This window comes from Erinaceus europaeus, chromosome 3 (genome assembly GCF_950295315.1).
Source record: "Erinaceus europaeus chromosome 3, mEriEur2.1, whole genome shotgun sequence".
In the NCBI taxonomy this organism is placed as follows: domain Eukaryota; kingdom Metazoa; phylum Chordata; class Mammalia; order Eulipotyphla; family Erinaceidae; genus Erinaceus; species Erinaceus europaeus.
Genome location: NC_080164.1, coordinates 110,325,378 through 110,347,871, shown reverse-complemented (window position 1 = coordinate 110,347,871; position 22,494 = coordinate 110,325,378). Strand labels below are relative to the sequence as shown.

At 42.5% G+C, this 22,494-nt stretch overlaps 1 protein-coding gene and 1 non-coding gene across 2 annotated transcripts in view; both read left to right on the top strand.

The window, feature by feature from the left end:
- The first annotated feature begins 6,821 nt into the window (after nt 1–6,821).
- GRID2 (glutamate ionotropic receptor delta type subunit 2) overlaps nt 6,822–22,494 on the top strand; it is a 1,638,698-nt gene continuing 1,623,025 nt past the window's right edge. The window contains exon 1 of the mRNA XM_060188447.1: nt 6,822–7,133. Coding sequence (XP_060044430.1) covers nt 7,046–7,133 — 88 coding nt within the window. The 5' untranslated portion in view covers nt 6,822–7,045. The remainder of the gene's footprint in view (nt 7,134–22,494) is intronic.
- LOC132537741 (U1 spliceosomal RNA) lies at nt 17,381–17,544 on the top strand. The gene has a single exon (XR_009549196.1). It is a non-coding gene; the product is annotated as a U1 spliceosomal RNA (small nuclear RNA).

Sequence of the window (22,494 nt, the reverse complement as noted above, 5' to 3'; positions counted from 1 at the left end):
CTGGGGCTCAAACTGGGATCCCTATGCTAAGCTGGTCCTTGCGCTTCATACCACATGCGCTTAGCCCACTGTGCTACCGCCTGACTCCCACATTGAGCATATATTTTTTAATTCACATTTCATCCATGTTGTATTATGTATCAACACTTCATTCTTGGTGGTGAGAGACTATCCAAACAGATGGACATGTAGTATTAGTTTATTAGTCAGGTGATGGACTTCACAGTGCTTTTTCAGCTTTTGCTTATATGGGCAACATTCCTCTAAACATTGGTGTGTATGTTTTTGTGTAGAGATAGGCTTTTACTTCCCTTAGATGTATACATAGGGTTGAAATTGGTAGGTCACTGACTTCTCTCAGCAGACAACCTCACCAATGTGTCTTGGAACCTCACCTTTCCAGAGCCTTACACCACTAGGGAAAGACAGAAATATGCTGGGGGTGTGTGGTCCACCTGCCAACACCCCTGTCCATCAGAGAAGAAATTACAGAAACCAGAATTCCCATCTTCTGCAGCCCATAAAGAATTTTGGTCTAGAGGGCTGGATGGTGGCATACTGGGTTACATAAAATGCAAGGGCCCCCACAAGGATCCTGGTTGGAGCCCTTGGCATGGGGGGGGGGATGTCGCTTCATAAGTGGTGAAGCAGGACTGCAGGTGTCTGTCTCTTTCCCTCTGTATCTTCCCCTCCCCTCTCAGTTTCTCTGTGTTCAATCCAATAAAATGGAAAGAAAAAAAAAAAAAAAAAGAAAGAAGAGAAAGAAAAAAGAGGCCTCCAGGAGCAGTGGATTCCTAGTGCAGGCACGGAGGCCCAGTGATAACCCTAGAGACAAATAATAGTAATAATAATAATTTTGGTACATACTTCCAGAGGGTGAGAAATGATAGGCAGGAGATGACCAGAGGGTTCTGAACTCCAACTCCATTAGGACCCAGAGAGAAAAGAGGAAAAAGGGAGGGACATTCGATAGTAGTAATAGGTGTATGTGTGACTTGGAAAGGAAGAGAAGATGGACCCATAGGAAAAAGGGGGGAAGGAAAATATATCAAATATGGACAGGTAGTTGTAGAAATAACAGTTAATACATGTCTACAACCTTAGGAGAAGTGCTGTAGCTTCCAGTGGAGGGAACAGGGATTTCAAACTCTGGCTGTGGGAACAGTGTGGAGTTGTACCCCTGTTATCTTGTAATTTTTTTAATCAATACTAAATCACTAATAAAAGTAAATAAATTAATAATTAATATGCCACATGTTAATTTTGTTTTATCTTTTGCCAAAATAGGCTGCTTAATCCTTGCTGTGGGCCCTTGCATTTTATGTAACCCAGTGTGCCACCACCCAGCCAAGTGGACCAAAATTTTTAACAATTCACTCCTTTAAAAATATCGTATTAGTGTTTTAACATTACAAAACCATAAAAATCTCAGGAGCATAGTTTCATACCCCAAAATATGTGAGGCTCCAAGAGCCCAAGCTCAGTTCTTGGCACTACCATAAGCTAGAGCTGAGCAGTATTTTAGTCTTCCTGTTTCTCTTTCTCTCTGTATCTCTCTCATTAAATAAGCAAAAATATGTTTTAGAAGTTACTCACTGGCTATAAAAGTTTAGGTCTGAGTGGGTAAAATAATTCATTTGGATATCTTTGCCTTGTATGAGACCCAGTTTCAATCCCAGCTCCCACTACAATGTAAAAAGCTTTGGTTCTCTCTTGCCACCTTTCTGACACACACATTCTGTTTCTTCTTTCTCTCTCTCTCTCCCTAAACTTATAAAAAGTTTATATGATCTAGTGGAAGGGAAGGTGCATAGGTGCATTGATATTTGTCTTGAGAAATGTGGAACTGTACTCCTGTGACAACAACCTCGTAAGACACTTTAATAAAGTAATGTTGGGGCTGGGTAGACAGCATAATGGTTTTGCAAACAGACTCTCAGGTTCAATTCCAAAGTCCCAGGTTCAATTCCCCCACAGTATCACAAACCAGAGCTGAGTAGTATTCTGGGAAAAAGAACAAACCAATAAAATTATTTTTAAAAATGCAATAATGTTGAAGTTGAATGGATAACAGTTAATAGAGGCTCTTTCTCTCCCAAATATGTTACAATGCCACAAGGTTTTGGATATCAAAGCAATGCCCCAGCTGTATCCATCATTTCTCCACTATAAAACTTGAACTAAAAAAGCTCTAGTTTTGACTATCAAATGTCCTTCAGAAGAAAGTTTATATGAAAGTACAATTACTCCAGTAGTCATCTTTTCCCTCTGAAAATTAACCTATATATTACAGGTTTTAAAGCTTTATACCCAGCCAAGTAAATAGTCTATCACATGAAGCAATTTTATAAGAGGGAAGAAAATACAGCTGTCACATGAATGTGATAGTCCATAAAAAAACCTATTGACTGGGCACCTGGGCATAAAAATTATTTGAACATTGAAAAAACTGCAAATCATGGTCTGGAAGATGGCATAGTGGTTAAGACATTGGCCTCTACAGCATGAGGTCCTGAGTTCAATCCCCAGCAGTATGTGTACCAGAATAACATCTGGTTCTTGTCTCTTTACTATGATATTCAGATTCATTTAAATGTTTAGGTGTGATAAAAGTGATACTGAGCATTTGCTTGTCATTAGAGCCACCTGTAGAGTTAATTATCATTATTATGTTCCAAGGCTTTTTTTTTTTTTTCAGACAGAAGCAGAGAAGAAAAGACACTACAGCATGAAACCTCCCAGAAAGGTGGTGGTGGTGGTGGTACTGGTGGTGGTAGTGGTGGTGTGTGTATGTGTGTGTGGCAGAAGGGGTGGGGTGGGGTGGGGCGTTAGACTTGAACTAGAATCTCAAGCTAGGCTAGCAGGCATCTTCCAAAGGCAAATTATCTCACTGGCTGATGTTTTTAAAAATATAATCACCAAGTCCCAAATCCCAGAGATTTTGATTACATTAGCTTGAAGTTATTTAATTTTTCCCCCAAGCCATTCCAAACTGAAACTACTTTTGAGTAACATTAAATTTAATTATTTGGGAACAGTGAAAACATTTTGCTTATAATGAACTGGAATGTACATCCAAGGGAGAAGGTGGCATGGATTGATAATATTTATCTCTATGAATCTTATTGTTATTTTTATATTTATGTGCATATCTTCCCATTTTATTGCAGGATTAATGGTTTATAGTACAGATACAACAAAAGAGATGACTTCATCACTTATTTTACTTTTTTTTTCATTTACTTATTTGATAGGGCAGAAAAGAATTGAGACAGGGAAAGGAGGTAGGGAAAGATGAATAGAGATGGACAAAGAGAGACACCTATAGCACTGCTTCACCATTTGTGAAACTCCTCTTCCATAGGTGGGAACTGGTAAGGGACTTGAATCCAAGTCCTGGTACTATGTGCACTCAAGCAGGTATAGCACTACCCAGCCACTGACTTCATCATTTTTCTCAGTCAAGTAGTATTCCACTGTGGATATATAATACATTCATCTGTCATTGCACATTGGGGCTGCTTCCAAGTTTTGGCTATTATAAGTTGTGCTCTCTGAATATAGGTGTGCACAGATGTCCTCTGAGAGGTGCTTTTGTTAATCCCCAGAGGAGGGTTTTGGAAGGTCCATCTGAGAACACTCCAGACTGTTTTCAACAAGGGGTGAGTCCAATTGGACTGTCATATATTAAGACAACCGTGGGCCAGCAAATTTTCTAATCTCACCCTATTTCTGCCTTTCTGTGATATCATATTGTAAGTACTCTTTTATTGTTAATGTGATTTCACAACTTTGTCTTTAACAGAACACACAGTGACTCATTAATTATTTAAATGTGCTTGGAATAAAACTGAAACAAACTATGGGGAGTTGCATCCATTCTTTTATTTATTCATTTACCTATTTATTTTTTACCTCCAGGATTATTGCCAGGGTTCTGTGCCAGCTCCTGGTGAGCATTTTTCCTTTTTTTTTTTTTTTGATAGAGAGAAATAATTTGAGAGGAGAGAGAAAGACAAAGAGGGAGAGAGATAAGACACCTGCAGACCTGCTTCACCACTCATGAAGCATCCCCCCTGAGCAGGTGGGGAGTTGGGGCTTGAACCAAGGTATTTGTGCTTAAGCAGGTATGCCACTGCCTGCCCTCCTCATTCATTCTTTCAAAAACTGAATTATCAACAAAGTATACTCCTTGAAATTGCCACAGATTCCTTCTAGGAGGTAATCTTACTTCAATATCACTGCTGTCAATTTTGTGTCTGATGCCCTAATGGAAGAGAGAAAGAAATAGAAGAGAGAAGAGAGGGGGCAGGGGGAAAGGGAGGAGGCTTACACTATCTAGGCCCAGGATGAAGTTGTGAAATAAAGTCAAGGAGGTCTGTGCTTCAGTGAAGGGCTATGGTCTGTTCACAAGGTAGCAATGCTCTAATCTGGAAGCTGTCCTGTCTTAATTCTTATAACATAGCAGACTGCTGCATGAAGAAGCCTGGACTGATTCCACACTAAACAACTGGACATGGAGTGGTAGTCAAAGGGAATAAACTTTGCAGTGGCTCAACTAGGAGTTGGGAGGAAAGAGAACAGAGACATCTAACAGAATATCAAAAAGTCAATATTTCCAAGACCATTCAGGTAAACGAAGACACCAGATGAATGAAAGAAGGTATTTCACAGAGGTGATGAAATGGTATTTAGTGAAATCATAATCCCATATGAATCAACCTGCCAACATCCATGTTCAGTGGAAAAGTAATTATAGAAGCCAGAACTCCCACCTTCAGCACCCCATAAAGAATTTTGGTCCATCCTCCTAGAGGGATAAAGAATAGGGAAGCTTCCAATGGAGTGGATGGGAGGGACATGGAATTCTGGTGTTGGTAACTGTGTGGAATTGTACCCTTCTTATCCTACAATTTTGTTGATTATTATTAAATCACTAATAAAAAATCATAGCCAGACACAACTGACAATACAGAAAACTCAATAAAAACAAAAATGGCAGCTATAACAGGAAAACAGAGTTTCTCAAATTTGAACTTGGAGGTGAGGGAGAACTTAAGAGTATAGTTGAGGAATCTAGGGCCTTAGACTCAAGAAGCTCCACTACCAAATGAGTCTACTTGTGATTGCAATCGTTAATAGGGCCTTTAACACCTCGTCTGGACTAGTTAGGAGCTTATTGTAACAGATCAGGTAAGAGTAATGGAGGGTGATCATTAGAAAAAGATTGTCTATGTAGCCAGAAACTTATTAAGGAAAAAGCTTGCAGAAAATCCTTCTATTCCTGGCCTGGGAGACTGTCTGTCACTGTATGTTCTCAGTTCTTTGCATGAAGATCAGCTTACTTTCTCATTCTGAATTTATACACACAGCTCTGTTAGTCAACCACTCAAGGAGTTCTATTTTCAAGAACCATACATTTTATTTTTAATATACATATTATCATTTCTGAGATCTTCCTCATCTTTTCTCTATCCTGGCTGCTTACAAAAATACACTGGAGGCAGAAAAAAAAAGCACACTGTATGGAAAGGCAATCAGCACACCCTCTCCTTTTTATAACTTTATAATTGAAATCTCATTAAAAGATTTCTAGGTCTCTTGTCCCTAAGTGACCAGGTGTCCCTATTTTTTTTTCCTTTTTCTTAACCCAATATGATTAATTTCAAGCAAAGACGAGGGAAGAAAAAAATAATAACAAATAAAGTCAGATACCTGTTGGAGAATAGCAAGGTTAAATAAGCAGGGTGAATTTTTAGGTTGCTTTAAGCCTGGTGGGGGAAAAAAAGAAAAAAAAAAAAGGGAAAAGAAAGGACAGCAGGAGAGGGAGCAGGGGTATGGCAACCTTTGCTCCAGTCCTGCGAGGCTCCAGGTCCAGCTGAAGCTTCTCCTGAACCGGGAGCCCTGCTGGGCTTTTCCCGGGGAATTGCAGATCAAGGGAGGCGGCGATTAGAGAGGCTCTTCGTCTCCCGGCTTCACCCCCAGCCTCGCCTGACAGCACTCCTTTACTCTCTCTCCCTCTCTCTCCCTCTCTCCCTCTCTCCTTCCTCTCTCTCTCCTTCCCTCTCTTATCCCCTCCCTTTCTCTTTCCATCTCCTCTCCCTCTCCCTCTCCCTCTCCCTCTCCCTCTCCCTCTCCCTCTCCCTCTCCCTCTCCCTCTCCCTCTCCCTCTCCCTCTCCCTCTCCCTCTCCCTCTCCCTCTCCCTCTCTCCTCGCGGGCTCGCTCCTTCCCTTGCTCCTCACTGATCCATTTCCAGGCAACGCGGGGCCGGCGGCGCGGAGGCTGTCAGGCTCGCTCCGGCTCCCGCACTCCCGGGCCCGCGCCCTCACTCCGCATCACCTTCAAGTTCACTTTTCTCGCCGCCCCCGGAAGCTCCCCGCCCGCTGGACGCCGCCGGCTCGGCCCCCCCGCCCGGCACCTGCATAGCCTTGGCTGCCCTGGGCCAGGGGGCGGTGGGGGTCTCCCCGCGGGGGGCGGGGGGCGGGAGGGACATCCGGGGGCGGGGGCGGGAGCGGGGGCCGGCCGCTGGAAGTGGCGCCCGAAGCGGGGCGCAGGGCAGCTCCGAGTAGGGAGCTGGGAGCGAAACGCCTGAAGCCCGGAGCCGGTGCAGCTTGGAGCCGAGGCAGCGTGGAGCCGGGAGCCGGGAGCAGGGAGCGGGACGCCTAGAGTCGGGTGCCCGTGCAGCTTGAAGCCGGAGTCGGTGCAGTTTGGAGCTGTAGCCGGTGCAGCTTGGAGTCGGGAGCCGGAGCATCTTGGAGCCGGAGCCGGTGCAGCTTGGAGCCGGGAGCGCAGAGCCTGTAGCCAGAAGCGAGGACCTCGGAGCCACAGACACCTCCTGCCGCCCAACTCAGGGAACTCGGCCTGGCGCCCCTTGGCCATTTTCCGGCCGGAGGACTTGGGGAGCAGAAAAATAAATAAATAAATAAATAAACAAACAAATAAAGCAAACGTTCCTGCAAACCGGAATAAGGAGAAATTCAAGGAAGGCGCCCCAGTTCCGCTGCTCCCAAGTCTTGGGACGGGCTCCGGCCCGGCCGCGCGGCGATGGAGCTTCTCCGCCTGCTGCTGCTCCTGGCGGGCGGCTGCGCTCGGACCTGGGACGCGGCGGCCGCAGACTCCATCATCCACATCGGTAAGCGGGCCTACCCCCGCCCCCCGAGAGCACCCCTCGACTTGGGCGGCCGCCTCAGGGGCGGGAGCTGCGGGGAGCCAGTCCCCTCCGGGTGCAGCGTCCCCTCTCAGGGTGCAGGGTCCCCCTCGGCGTGCAGCGTCGCCCTCCAGGTGCAGCGTCTTCCCCTCGGGGTGCAGTGTCTCCCTCAGGGTGCCACCAGCCTGGGGGGTGCGTTTTGGGGCGCTGGCTTGGACCGCCCGGGAAGTTTGCCCCTCAGTCCTTGCATATTCCAACGTGGACGAGTCTGCCCCATTTGGCAGAATCTTGTTTTGGTTTTTATTTTATTTTATTTTTTTGAGGGTGAAACTGTGGGGACAGAGGGGGCGCCCCCTTGTGAGGGGGATGGAAACGGGTGGGAGTATGGGGGCAACGAAGCTCCCTTGAAGTGAACAGGTGGTTTTTCAACGTGACTGGCCGCGCGGGTGGCGGCGGCGGCGAGGGTGGCGGGGTGCCCTACCCACCTTCGCGAGCCCCTCGAACCCCGGTTGGTCTCTGAGGGGGACTCGGGATTATGAGGACCCGCTCCGGTTTGCCGCGGCGTGGTGGCGCCACCCGTCCAGGGCTGGGCTCTAGGCTCGTGGTGCTGGATGTTGGGTACTGGGAGCAGGGAGAGTGGTGCTGGGTACTTGTGCTGGACGCGGGGTACTGGGTGCAGGGTACATGGATGCTAGGCGCGAGGCTCGGGTCGTGGGGCCCGGGGTGCTGGGCCCTGGGTTCTGGACCCTTTGTGCTGGGCCTGGCTGTCCTGTGTGGAGTCCCCGGCCCGGGGCTCCAACTCCGCCCCTGCGGCCCCGCGCTGGAGCCTTTCTTGGAATTGGCGCCTGCAGGCCGGCGAGCTGCGCTTGCTGGGCCCGGGGCACCCCGGGAGGGGGCAAGGGGTGCCGGTGTTGGTGTCTTGGGGGAGGAGGGGGGGGAGCGCTGCTCAGGACTTTTTTCTGGGTGTGCATGGTTGGGGTGTTGTGCAAATTGAGGCGACGGACGTGTCGCTGCGTCTCCCCTTTTGCAGCCCCTCCCCCACCGGTTCCGTCTGTCTGTCTATTTGTCTCTTTTATCCACGGACTCTCGGAGGGGAAGCCGCTGCGGGTAGGTAGCGGCTGTGGCAACCCTGAGCTCAGGGCTTCTCTCTGGGTGCACCTTCCTTCCCCCCCCCCCCAGCCCCCTGCACTATCACTAGGCACCCCTCAGTTCCGGGGGAGGCTCCTCAGCTCTGCGGGGGCTCAGAGGCTGTGTGTAAACATGTCTGCCATCCTCTGTCCCTGAAGCCAGGGCACCGGCTGGGTCCCAGTGAGAGAGACCCTTGTGCATTAAGGCCGCTCCGAGTGTCTGCAGGCTCATGTTCTGCGGGTGGTGGGGGTGGGTTTAGAACTTTTGACCGCAGGCATCGCGGTCTAGCCTAGCCTAGGGGCTCCCTGACGATCTGAACTGTTGGAGTGCTGGCGTGAGTCTTGCACTGGAAAGAAATGCGTCGCGTAGGTGCTGGGTTGTAAGTGACTAAGGCCCGAGTGCAGAGAAGTGATGTTATGGGCGTTTGCATTCATTTCAACATTGGGTATTTGTCTCGAGCTCCTCATCTCTCTGGAGGGAACTCGTGCAGATGCATAATCCACGAGCTCCCTTATTTGAAAATACCTTCAGCTCTCTCTGTTTGCCACATGAATACTGTCTTGTAATGCAGTCTAGCTGGCATTTCTTCCCAAACAGACCAGGGCTGTTTCCCACTCCCCTTCCCGGCCCCCTCTCTTTCCTTTCTGTTGTCTGTCAGTGGGACATACTTTCTTTATAAACACATCGCCACCAACAACAAAGTGTGTACACAGGACCTGTTTCTTTACGGAGCTGGTGGTCTGTGCACTGAATTTGTATATCATACATAGAAATAGTGACTTCTCAGGCGATTAATTTTACTTGAATGCAACTCCTACAATAGATGAGAGGCTTCAAGTTCGTTCCAACTAGCCAACTGATGATTGTTTCACATGTTCCATGTGTCTGAGGATATACTGAGGAATATTAATTATTAAAAGAAAAAAGATCGAGCTTTTTTTTTTTTTGCATGAACTTCAGAGAGTAAAAAAAACAAAAAAAAAAAAACTGAATAACTGTGAAAAATTTAAAGCAACAGTTAAGGTTCATCCCATCACTTGACTTGGCTGAACAGGAAATAAGAATAAAGTATCTTCAGGAGGTGGGTGCCTTCATTTCAATATTTAACTGAGAAATGCTATGGCAGATGTAGTATTTCAGAACTAGGGGATGTAAGTGAGGGAACTCGAGGGAAAGTGAATATTTCAGCTTTCTAGAATTGGGAGGCAGGCAGAAATGGAAGATTTCCACCTCTATGGTATGTGTTCAAGCTTAAAGTAGTCTCAGTATGTAGTTCCAGGCAAACTGGAAAGATGAAAAGATACTTCTCCAATAGATACTTTAAATATTAAACCCTTTTGGTATTGAAGCACATTGCATGTATGCAAATTATCTCCATGCTTCTTCCTTTCTTTATGTTTATACTTCCCTTTAAAATAGGCCTTCTTAAGCATGTCAGTTCCCCAAAACAATAAGACATAATGGTCCATGTGTAATTGTGGCAAATGCTGTTGAATCACAGTTGACAAATAACTTGGTGATTGATTCCGTGAACTTGTTTAATGCAACATGTACACCCAGTCTACGGAAATGAATCTTCTCCATGAAAATTGGGTCTTTTCAAACCCCCCCCCCACTCTCCTTAAAGGTCTTTTTGCCATATAAAAACTGCAGTTTTGAATTATGCTTCTACTTGGAGCCTGTGCATTGATTGAGTAATTTCATCAGATCCACATTACTTGATTGCCTAGAAGTTTCCTAATGATCTGCATGCCTTGGGAAGAAGCGAAAAGTCGTGAGTGGAATGGCAATGATGCTGTGTTTTATGGGGCTATTCAGAAGTCGCTCTGATTTATGTCACTAGAAAGCTTCCAAAGTCTTTGAGATTAGCCATGCTGACTGCTAGTTTCCTCATACATTGAGCCATCCCACCACCTCTCCACTCTCCCTCTCTCTACACAACGGGGTGTTTCTGGAGCCCCACTTTAATTAAGCAGGGATTAGGTGGCATTTCCAGCCTACTGCACAGTCTGAGTTATTATTTTGCTTCATATCTAATATGGAGGATCTCGTGTTTTAACAGTTTAATGTGTGCTCACTGGCTCTTTATCTGGCTCCTGTACTTGCAGCACTGATTGAAAGGGGGCTCTCCTCAGTGAAATGTCCCTGTGAAGCAGAAGCAGCACTCAAAACAGCACTCACCCTTACATTCCAGAATCTCCTAGCATGTTGTCAGCTATAGCACAATACCCTTTCTATAGCAGGGAGGGAAGTGAAGCCTTTCTTCATGTTTGCCTCACAAGCGAATGATCTTTTATTCTCAGATTTGAATCATTGATTCTGACAAGTTGAAGGAGCTAGACAGTCTATAGAATACCTTTTTTTTAAATCATTTTAAAAATTGTCTTTATTTGTATATTGGATAAAGCCAGCCAGAAATTGAGAGGAAAGGGGGAGATAGAGAGGGAGAAAGACAGAGAGACAACTGCAGACCTGCTTCACCACTCACCAAGCTTTTCCCCTGCAGGTGGGGGCCAGGGGCTCAAACCTGGGTCCTTGAGCATTGGAACATGTGCGATCAACCAGGAGAGCCACCTACTGCCCGGCCCCTCAGAATACTTCATCACCAGAAGGTTCATAGTACAAAATTGGTGGGCGAATGAATAATAGGGAGTAAATTTAAAACCATACTTTCCATAGCTTCTACACTGAGTACAATTTTATTAAACGCAGAATACAAAAGCATTTCCAAGATTGGCAGAATAGCTGATTTTGATAGTATGCTACTTTGATGTATGTGTGACTCAGGGTTGAGCCTTGTCCCTACTGGATTGGAAGAAGCTTTGGCACTATGATCTCTTTCACTCTCTATTTCTACCTCTACTAAGTAAGTAAGTAAGTAAATAAATAAATAAATAAAAGCATTTCCAGGGAGTATACTATGTTTTCTATATAAATATTTCATTTTTAACTCCATGATTTCTGTTGTTTAGCGATAACCCAAAGGAATTATCTAGGACTGTGCTCAGTGTTTTGACTGATCCTTTTATTATTTAATGTGCTGCTTTCTCCCTTAAATATGAACAAACTTGTCAAAAGTACAATAGTGATTTCTGAATTTAAAATAAAAAAATTTCTGAATAAAAAAATTTAAAAGGCTCTCCTTTACTATTTTATTATTTCAGTATCCTCAAACAATTATTGAAAGCAAAATTCAGATGTGCATTAAGTTAGACAATGTAATTAATCAACTATATCAATTATGACATGGCTAATAAGCCATTACATGAAGGAGATTTACTTTCTCTTCCAAGCAAAATGTACCTCCACTAAATATCTCCTTTAAATTTCAATTCAGATCTGAATAAAAATCACAGTGATCAGTTCTCCATTTACCTAACAATAGAAATCATTGCCATTGTTAAGGTATAATGAAAAAAAAAGCATTACCTTTAAATCCAATTCTAAGGTTAATTTTATCACAATGTAATTCTATCTCAAAGATTTGGTCATTTTTAAAACCAGGATTTTGAACCCAGAAATAATATTCTTCTTTGATTTCCAGAAGGGACTTCAGGTGCAAAAGTGAACTATTCTACACTGCTATCGGTTCTTAACATTTCCTGTGATAGAAAGCATCTTGGTGAGAATCAATACCTGACCACCTATACTACAACTGGAATATTTATTAGAAGATGCATTTGCAGCCTAGAAAGATAGCTTTGCCATTAGGTGTCACTGCATTCTGAGCTGTTTCTTTGTAGTTTTATTTGAAAATGGCATGGCATATATATGATTTTTTAATTCTCAGGGGAAAATGCCATTTAGTGTGATGTTGTGATGCTCTAAGATGAAGATGGTTTTATTGTGAAGCCAGAGAGGAAAATACTTCTGTCCTTTGCTCATGTAAGAATTTATTTTGGAGCCACATCCATACTCTTAACAGACTGAATTGCTGGACTTGGTGATGTAAAGTTTATATTAAACATAAAAGAAATACCTTCTTTTTTAAAAATAGTTTATTTATTTATTATTGGACAGAGGCAGAGAAATTGAGACGGGAGGGAGAGATAGAAAGGGAGAGAGACAGAGAGACACCTGCAGCCCTGCTTTACCACTTGTGAAGCTTTCCCCCCTGCAGATGGGGACCAGGGGCTTGAACCCAGATCCTTGTGCGCTATAATGTGTGCACTTAACCAGGTGTGCCACCACCCAGCCCCCAATACCTTCTTAAAGTAGAACTTTTTCTTAGGAAAAAAAACCCAAGACATCAAGAAGGGTTCAGATCTGCTTCATAATGCCTGTACTGTAGACAGACTTTGGTGAATAGCATTTGTGAAACAATTTCTTTATTTACACTTTTTTCTTAGTTATTTAATAATGATGAACACGATTGTAAAAAAAAAAAAAAAGGTACAATTCCATACAGTTCAGAGTTTCGGATTCCATCCCCTCCATTGGAAGCTTCCCTATTCTTTATTCCTCTGGGAGTATGGACCAAAATTCTTTATAGGGTGCAGAAGGTGGGAGGCCTGGCTTCTGTAATTGAGTGAAGCAATTGCTAACTATGATGGTTCCTGTTTATTCTGAAATAATTGGCCTCACAAACGGTTTTTTTAATATTTATTTATTTATTTTCTTTTGTTGCCATTGTTTTATTGTTGTAGTTATTGTTGTTGTTGTTGTTGGATAGGACGGAAAGAAATGGAGACAAGAGGGGAAGACAGAGAGGGGGAGAGAAAGATAGACACCTGCAGACCTGCTTCACTGCAAGTGGGGAACTGGGGGCTCAAACCGGGATCCTTACGCAGGTCCTTGTGCTTTGTGCCACATGCACTTAACCTGCTGCGCTACTGCCTGATTCCCATAAATGATTTTATTATGTGAAACACATACAGAAAACATAGACATGGGGGCTGGGTGGTAACACACCTGATCAAGCTCACATAGTATGAAGTGCAAGGACATGAGCAAGAATCTGGGTTGGAGCTCCTGACTCCCCACCTGCGGGGGATGGAGGTGGTGGTGGTGTCATGTCATAGCTCTGAAGTAGGTCTGCAGGTGCCTATCTTTTTCTCCATGGCTAGCTCTGTCTTCTCCTCCTCTTTGTTTCCACCAGTCCTACCCAACAACAGGAACAGCAGCAGCAACAACAATAACAACAATGAAAAAATATGGCCTCCAGGAGCAGCGGATTCATGATGCAGACTTGGAGCACCAGTGATAACACTGGAGGCAAACAAACAAAACAACAACAACAACATTGACAGAAAAATATACATGGCCACTAATTCTGATATACTTGAAAATAATACTAGGCATTGAAGTTTGAGACTGGATATTCTTTTTTTTTTTTTCACGTAAGTTTGCCCTAATGAAATTATTTGACATATGGTAGCAGTCTCCTTCACATACATATCACATCACTGCTATCACCACTGTCCCATCAGATCTGTGTGAGAATGTAAAACTAATTTAGGATTCCTCTGTTGCTTCAGTTTTTGAAAAGACAGGATCTTCCTTCTAGAATACTTCATTATGAGAGTACGAAGGAAGAAAATTAGGTTGAATTTTATCTGCTAAGTTAGGGATTTTTTATAAGTAATTTAATTTTTTTAAAAAATATTTTATTTATTTATTAATGAGAAAGATAGGAGGAGAGAAAGAACCAGACATCGCTCTGGCACATGTGCTGCCGGGGATCGAACTCAAGACCTCCTGCTTGAGAGTCCAAAGCTTTTTCACTGCGCCACCTCCTGGACCACAGTAATTTAATTTTTATTAGTAATTTAATTTTATTTTATTAGTAGTTTAATATTGATTTACAAAATCACTAAATTACAAGATAACAGGGGTGCAGTTCTACACTGTCCTCACCACCAGAGTTTTCCCCCCACTGGAAACTCTCAAGGCCATAGATATGGATTGACTATTATTTCTGAATCAGTCTACCTATCTATCTGCCTGTCTGTTTATCTATCTAACTATCTATCTATCTGCCTATTTTTTCTATGGTCCTGTCTTCTCTTCCATTCTAAGTCACACCTACACCAGTTACCACTTCCGAATGTCTTTCCTTTTTTTTCTCATCTCTCTCTGGGTCCTTATGAAACTGGAGTTAAGAGCCCTCTGGACATCTTCTCCTAGCATTTCTTCCCCATTGGGGTAGGGACTATAGATCTTTATAAGGGTACAGAAGGTGGAAGCTCTGGCTTCTGTAATTGCTTCTCTCCTGGAAATTTGGCATTGGCAGGTGGATCCATACTTCCAGCCTGTTTCTATCTTTCCCTAGTAGGGTAGGGCTCTGGGGAGGTTAGGGATATATTTTTTTAAGATAGTGTTTTATTTTATTACTTAAAAATTATTTATTGAGGGCTGAGTGATGACACTTCTGGTTGATAACTTCCAGTTGATAGAGCATTGCCCTGCACAAGGACAGGGGTTCAAGCCCTGGCTCCCCACCTGTGGAGGATGGGGGCGGGGCACACACTTCACCAGTGGTGAGGAAGGTCTGCAGGTGTTACTCTGTCTCTCTTCCTCTCTCTTCTCACATCCCAATTTCTCTCTGTCCTATCAAATAAAATAGAAAAAAAAAAGAAGAAGAGAAAGAAACTAAAAAAGTGGCCATGGGAGCCATGTGTTTGTAGTGACAACAATCCCCAGCAATGGTCATAGTGGCAATAAAAATGAAGTGAAACATCTTTATTAATGAGAGAGAAGGAGAGGGATTGAGCACTGAAGTATCACTCTGGCACATGTGAAACTGGACCTCGTGTCTACTACAGGACCTCAAAGGCTACTACTTTATGTAAGATGGATTTTTAAAGAGATTTATGTCTTTATTTCCCTGGAAGAGAGAATGACAAAGAGATGCCATAGCAGGTTGGAGCTGGGGCTCTGTGGTCTCTGGCAGACAGTATAGTTAGTGCCCAGCTCTCCATAATTTAGTAGAATCATGGACTCAGAGAATGCTATGCTGGCTTAAGTGAATGAGTAGTTTGGCATAATATATTGGACTTTGCTTCATGTTAGTCTTAACTGATAATTTAGAATAAGTCATTAAAAACTCAACATAAAATGAAGTGATCAAACGAATGCCTTAAGATTTTGGAGAAATGCTAATTTAATTCTGGGGTGGTTTACTAAAAGAATGTTGGTGGATTCAAGCCATTGAAATTGTGAATTGTGTTATTGGATATAGATTTAAATCTCAGATGAACCTACAAGGTACAGGAGTGTGTATTTAGACAATAAATACTGACTTAGATTAAGCTTGAAAAGATTTGATGCTTTATTCTCATTGTATCCATTTCTAATTGAGCAATATTGGGGGGGATTGTTTTCTTTAGTTCCATTTGGATAAATCCTTCAAGAAGTGTTCACTGAGTGATCATATAAGCTTTAGAATTTTATGAAGTAAAATCAAAACAAGAATTAGGAGAGAGGACCTACTGGGGGTTGTATTGTTATATGGAAAATTGAGAAATGTTATGCATGTACAAACTATTGTATTTACTGTCGAATGTAAAACATTAATGTCCCAGTCAAGAAATTTAAAGAAAATAGGGCTGCTCTCCCAGTGTACAGAGATACTAAGACCTCCTGGAGGAGGAGTAGTCACATGCTCTTTTAAAGAGCGGTGACTACAGTAGCTTTTGGAACATACACACTATTGATAGGAGCACTGCAGGCATCTTAGCCTGTGTTTGGCTTTGCTCAGAAATGAAGACTGTAAAGGAAACAGTCAATATTGCTCCAGCGTTCTGCATCACTTCCTGCTCTAAATTTGCCTACCTGTCACTCCCCATGAGGGTCTCACTGTGAAGCCAAGGCTGATGTCCCTCTGGAAGGTTCCTTACCCCAGAGGGAAACAAAAGAAACATAAGCACTGAAAGGACAGTGTATTTGGAAAAAAGCAATCTTAAATAAAACAAACAACCTTTAAATGATTCTTCTGTGTGCTGGGGAAAAAGTTTAAATAACTCTACAGATTCCTTATTATTGGATAATTTCCTCATGGAAAAAGCTCATGTAATTAATTGAATTCAAATATGAATTTGTACACATTTTTCTTCAACTTCTTTCCCCAATTCAAAGTGCTATTTAAGGGGTCTGGGTGGTGGTGTATCTGGTAGAGCAGACATGTTACAATGAGCAGGGACCAGGGTTCAAACCCCAGTCTCCCTCTGTATGGGGCAACACTTCATGAGCAGTAAAGTAGGGTGTCAGGTTTCTTTCTTCCTCTCTCCCCTCTCTGTTTCCTCCTTCCTTTTAAGTTTCTCTGTCTTTGTTCAAAAATTGAATAAAAATTAAAATTATGTGGGCTAGGCGGTGTTGCACAGGGTTAAGCGCACATAATACAAAGTGCAAGGAACCGCACAAGGACCTTGGTTAGAGACCCTGGCTCCCCATCTGCAGGGGGGACGCATCACAAGCAGAGCAGGTCTGCCTGTGTATGTCTTTCTCTCTCCCTCTCTATCTTCTCTTCCTTTCTCAATTTCTCTCTGACCTATCTGATAAAATGGAAAAAAATGGCTGCCAGGAGTAGTGAAATTGTAGTTCCATACTGAGCCCCAGCAATAACCCTGGAGGCAATTTTTAAAAATTTAATTTAAAAAGTACTATTAAAAAAGTAAATAGTACTAGGGGTGAGGCTGTGAGATACCTGATAGAGAGCACATGTTACCATGCACAAGGAACTAGGTTTAAGCCCCCAGTTCCCACCTGTGGGGGCGGGGGTAGGTTTCAGGAGCGGTGAAGCAGGGTTGCAGGTGCCTCTCTTTTTCTTTTCCCTTTCAATTTTTCTCTGTCTGTACACAAAATATTATTTAAAAGAAAAAAGTGAATAGTACTTAGAGAATGCTATGCTAGTTTAAATGAATGAGCAGTTTGGCGTGATATATTGGACTTTGCTCCATGTTACTCTTAATTGATAACTTAAAATAATGTCATTAAAAACTCATATTGAAATTAAGTGATCAGATGAATGCCTGAGGATTCAGGAGAAATGTTAATGTAATTCTGGGGTGGTTTATTAAAAGGACCTTATTTTGAAGAGAACATAGGATCATAGAAATAAAAAGGCAAAAAATAGATAAATAGATTGACATAGAAATGATAGTCAGATACTTACCTGGCAGTGGAAGAACCATGATCAAGCAGGTGGTTTTCCCAGGGTGAGACTCGTTCATTGCACTTGGAACTTGTTGACCTCTGCGATTTCCCCAAATGTGGGAAACTCGACTGCATAATTTGTGATAGTGGGGGACTGCGTGCGCGCTCTCCCCTGTTCAAGAAAAAAAAAAAAAAAGAAATGATAGTCAGACCACACCTGTGACCTTGGAAGAAGCACTGCAATTTCCAGTGGAGAGAATGGGGACATAGAAATCTGGTGGTTGGGACAGTGTGGAACTGTACCCGTTTGATCTTTTAATTTCGTAAATCAATATTAAGTCACTAATAATTTTTTTAAAGGTACTTATTTTATTGGTCTGGTCAGTTGAATTTTCACAGGCAATCTAGACTTGATTATTAAGTTCAGAATATTGAAGCTAAGGTGACGTTAACAGAAGGGACAAAGTAAAGATTAGGAAGGAGTCAAAGACTTCATGGGACTTGGAGACCTGAGGAAGTGGGTGGGTAGAAGCTGTTAGGAATGGCCTTGTTCTCAAAGGTGGGAGCTGGAATGTATATGATAGTTCTCAAGATTAACAACTTATGTTTTATTCCTTCGATTTAATTGGACATAAATTGAGATAGGGGGAATAGAGAGGGAATGAGACAAAGAGACACCTGCAGCCCTGCTTCATTTCTCCTCTTCATTTCTTCCCCCACTGCAGTTGGGGACCCAGAACTTGAACATGGGCCCTTTTGCATGGTAATGAGTACACTGAATATCGCCCAACCAAGGGTCAATTTTTCTTTAAAGAGATATATTTATTAATCTGTGCGTTGGAAGTGGGAGAGTGAGTAGGGCACAGTCCTGTGTTCTACTCTGTTGACAACTCCCCGTAAATCAACATTTCCTCAGTAATATTACAAAAAAGTCAAAACTAATTTGTGAGAACCCCCTCACATTTTATTAAGTGCATAGCTTCATGCTTGTGAGTAGTGTGTGTGTGTGTGTGTGTGTGTGCATGCACGTGTGTGCATGAGCAGTTCAGTATAGCCACCAATAATATTCTCTTTTAAATTCATTTTTATGTTATTGACACCAAGGTTTATTGCCAGGGCTCTGTGCCTGCTTGATGAATTCCCTACTTCCATGGCCACTTCCTGCCCTTCATCCCTCCCTCCCACTCTCCTTCCCTTCCTTCTTTATTTCCTTCCTTTCTTTCTCTTTTTTGCTTCATTCAATAGGACAGATAGAAATTGAGAGGGAAGAGAAGTATAAGCACTTCACTGTTCATGAAGGGAGAACGGGAGCAGGGGTTCGAACTCTTGACTTTGAGCATGGTAACATGTGTAGTCAACTGTGTGCATCACAGCCTGGCCCCCCAAATTCTTATACTATCATACCACTGTACCTGACCCCCTTGCGCTTTTTCACCTATGATAATCTGGATAGTTCTCACAGACTGATAGGCTCAATCTTAAAGGAATTTTTAGTAAGGCTATCAGAAATAAAATGATGCTTTTCATTAGGTTCCTGAGTTTGAGTAAGCTAGTGTTCAAGTTGTTGTTTTCGACGGGTTAGGTTGTTTTTGCCGGGCTGGCTTCACGGGCGGGTAACAGACGACCAGGGACTTATGGTTGAGCTGTAGGCAGTATCTCTTTATTCATGCAGGACGCAGCACAATCTAAGACGAGCTAAGTTAAACTCAAAGTACAGTACTCTAAAACTCACAATGCTGTCTTTATATATACTTGCCAAGTAGGGTGGAAACAGGATGTAACATAGAGAGGGTGGAGAGAAAAGTGACTGGTGAAAATCAGAGTGTGACAAAGAAGGGGGCAGAGCAGGCGAGAATCCTATCACTGAACCACAAATGCCCTGGAGGGAGGGTGGAACTTGTTAACAGTGGTTATGTAAATAGAATGAAGTGGTTATGTAAATAGAATAGTGTTAAGCAGGGGGGATTTAAACCAAATGAAACAGAAGGGGTCTCATGCATACCAACATCAAGTCATGATGCAATCTGTTGTGTTTTGTAACCTTGCTCAAGTGACCAGACCAGTGTTAGTGTTATTACCCTGAGAAGCTGAGAGGACCTCTAAAACATGCTTTGAATCATAGTTGCTTTGAACTTTTTAAATTGTTTCCCAGAGTAACACTCAAATTTAGAAAAGAAAAAAACAAACAAATGAAATTATGAGTGAATCATGTTTTTTTAAAGTATTTTTTATATTTTTTATTTTGTTTTATTGAGGGAGTTAATTCTTTCCAGTGGATTAATTACATATACATACAATTTCATTATGTACCAGTTTTCTCAAGTTTCCTCCCTCTCTTTTCCCTTCCTTCCTCCCCAGAGTCCCTTGCTTTGGTGTAAGACACCATGTCCAGTCCATGTTTTACTTTGTGCTCTCCCTCCTGAATATATTCTATCTTTTATCTTAAGGAGCACAGATGTAATATTATAGATGGAGGCAATGTTTTGTCTTTTAGTGATGTGCTAATTTTCAGAACATACAACTAAATTTTAAAAAAGCGTGATACTGTGTCCTTCTGCACAAAATGGATGGCACCAGTGATTCTGCTTAGTGAAAGACAACTACCAGAAGATCTCACTCATTTGTGGAATTTAGATGATTAAAGTAAGTGAACTTGGGGAAAACAAAACAACAAAAACAAACTGTCTTTAAGACTTTGTAGCAGGAGGGTGTGTGTGTGTGTGTGTGTGTGTGTGTTTGTGACTTTACTCTGTGATCTTATAATCTTATAAACCATTATTAAACCAGTAATAAAAACTAACAAGAAAAGGGCAAATGAATAATAATGGTACCAATTTCTCTCGTTATGGAAGAGTTGTTTGACTTAATTATACATTTCCTCTTAAATTCTGTAATACATCTGATTTGCTTAAAAGTCATCTCAGAAGAATAATTATTTTGTCACTTTTAATGTTTCACCTTTCTGGGTTGACTTACTGAAAAGAGAGAGAGAGAGAGAGAGAGAACATGAGAGAGAGAGAAAATGAGAGACAGAGACAGACAACATCATCAAGCTTCCTCAAATGTTTTGGGGGTCAGGGTAGGGCTCAAACATGGGTCACACACATGGCAAAGTAGGCAGACCAGACTATTACATATATATTTTATAAAATATATATTATATATATATTTTTAAGGAATATAGCTGTTTCACATGTCAACACATATTTCTGCTGCCTGTACATTAACTAGGTGAAAGAAATTCCCAAGATATGAATTTTCAATGACTCATTTAAATATTAACCTTTTATGGGATTTTGATTTACATTTGAGCTCGACCATAAATGACAGATGTTTAGTTACAAGTGGAGATAAGGAAGGAGAGGTTCTTTATAACTTCAGTGTTTTCAAAAGGAAACTTAGTTCTTTCACTCGTCTCCTGTCACACATACATTATGGGTATTTCATTGATTTTACAGCTACAATCAAGCTGTTTGTATTTAAACAAGAGTGCCAGAGCAGATGGGATATTTTTCTGTATCCTTTGTGACTTATATTTCTTCTCTAAAGTCATCATGACACATGGGGATATTGGAATATGAGTGTCAGATGGTGACTTCTACTGAGTTGTAGCTGTTTGTTTGTTTATTATTGGATAGAGACAGAGAGAAATTTAGAGGGCTGGGGAGACAGAGAGGGAGAGAGCCATGCTTTACCACTGGTGAAGCTTTCCCCTGCAGTTGGAGACCAGGGGCTTGACCTCAGGTGCTTGAGTACTATAGTGTTTGTACTTTACTAGGTGGACCACTGCCTGCCCTCCAGAGTTGTATTTGCTGATAGAAGTGTGGACATGAAATATGTGACCTAGGAGGGGATGGGAGTCCAGTGATTGGGGGACACAAAGACTCATGAAGGTTATAGCTGTGTCATAGCTGGAAGAAAATAATCACTGAACACATGACATCAAATTACAATGCGGTTCCTCGGGAGGTAAAAATGTCATCATCCTAAGAAATCACTAAAGTTGATTTATACCTGAATTGTAATTTAGAATGGGTAGCTATAATTAGTTCACTTAACCCTGATTCATTAAAAGATACACCTTGGACTAAGAAAGTTGTATTGGTCCGGGGTGGGGATGGGTAGCGCAGTGGTTATGCAAAGGGACTCTCATGCTTGAGGTTCTGAAATCTGAAGTTCAATCTCCAGCACCACCATAAGCCAGAGCAGTAAAAAAAAGAAATGGTAGGGAGTTGAGTGGTAGCACAGCAGGTTAAGCGCATGTGGAGCCAAGCGCAAGGACCCGCGTAAGAATCCTGGTTCAAGCCCCTGGCTCCCCACCTGCAGGGGGTCACTTTGCAAATAGTGAAGCAGGTCTGCAGTTGTCTATCTCTTTCCTCCCTTTCTGTCTTTCCCTCTTCTTTCAGTTGCTCTGTCTTATTTAACAAGAATAGCAGCAGCAGCAGCAACAACACAATGGGAAGAAAAATGGCCTCCAGGAATAATAGATTGGTAGTGCAGGTACTAAGCCCCAGCGATAACCCAGGAGGCAAAACAAACAAACAAATAAAAACTGAGATAAGCGAATATGAGAATAATGAATACTGAATCTCTAAAGAAGCCTAAGGTATAACTTAAGAAAAAAAGGACAGAAAAGGGAAAAAGAGTAAACTTGGGCTGGGTTTGGTGTATTACATCAAAGCAGGGGGTCCTGGGGAAGGAAGAGGCTGAAGGTGGAGAAGGCACTGGGGTCCTGGTGCACAGTTACCCCTGTTTGTTGTGAGAGTTTTCTGCAGACACCTGTCACGGGGAACTGGGAAATTGCACCCATATGTCAACAACTGTGCTGTACACCATTACACCCCCCCCCCATAAAGTAAAAGGAAAAAAATAACTAGGACTGAAGTTTGAAAGCAGACTGGCTTATTATGCAGAAGTAAATAAATAAATAAAAATTAAAAAATAAGACTATATGGGAGAATCTAGGTTCAAGTCCCCAGACCCCACCTGCAGGAGCAAAGCTGTTGTAGCAGGGCTGCAGGTGTCTGTCTCTCTATCTCTTACTCCCCTCTCGGTTTCTCTCTCTCTTTTAAATATTTTATTTATTAATGAAAAAGATAAGAGAGAGAAAGAAAGAACGAGACAT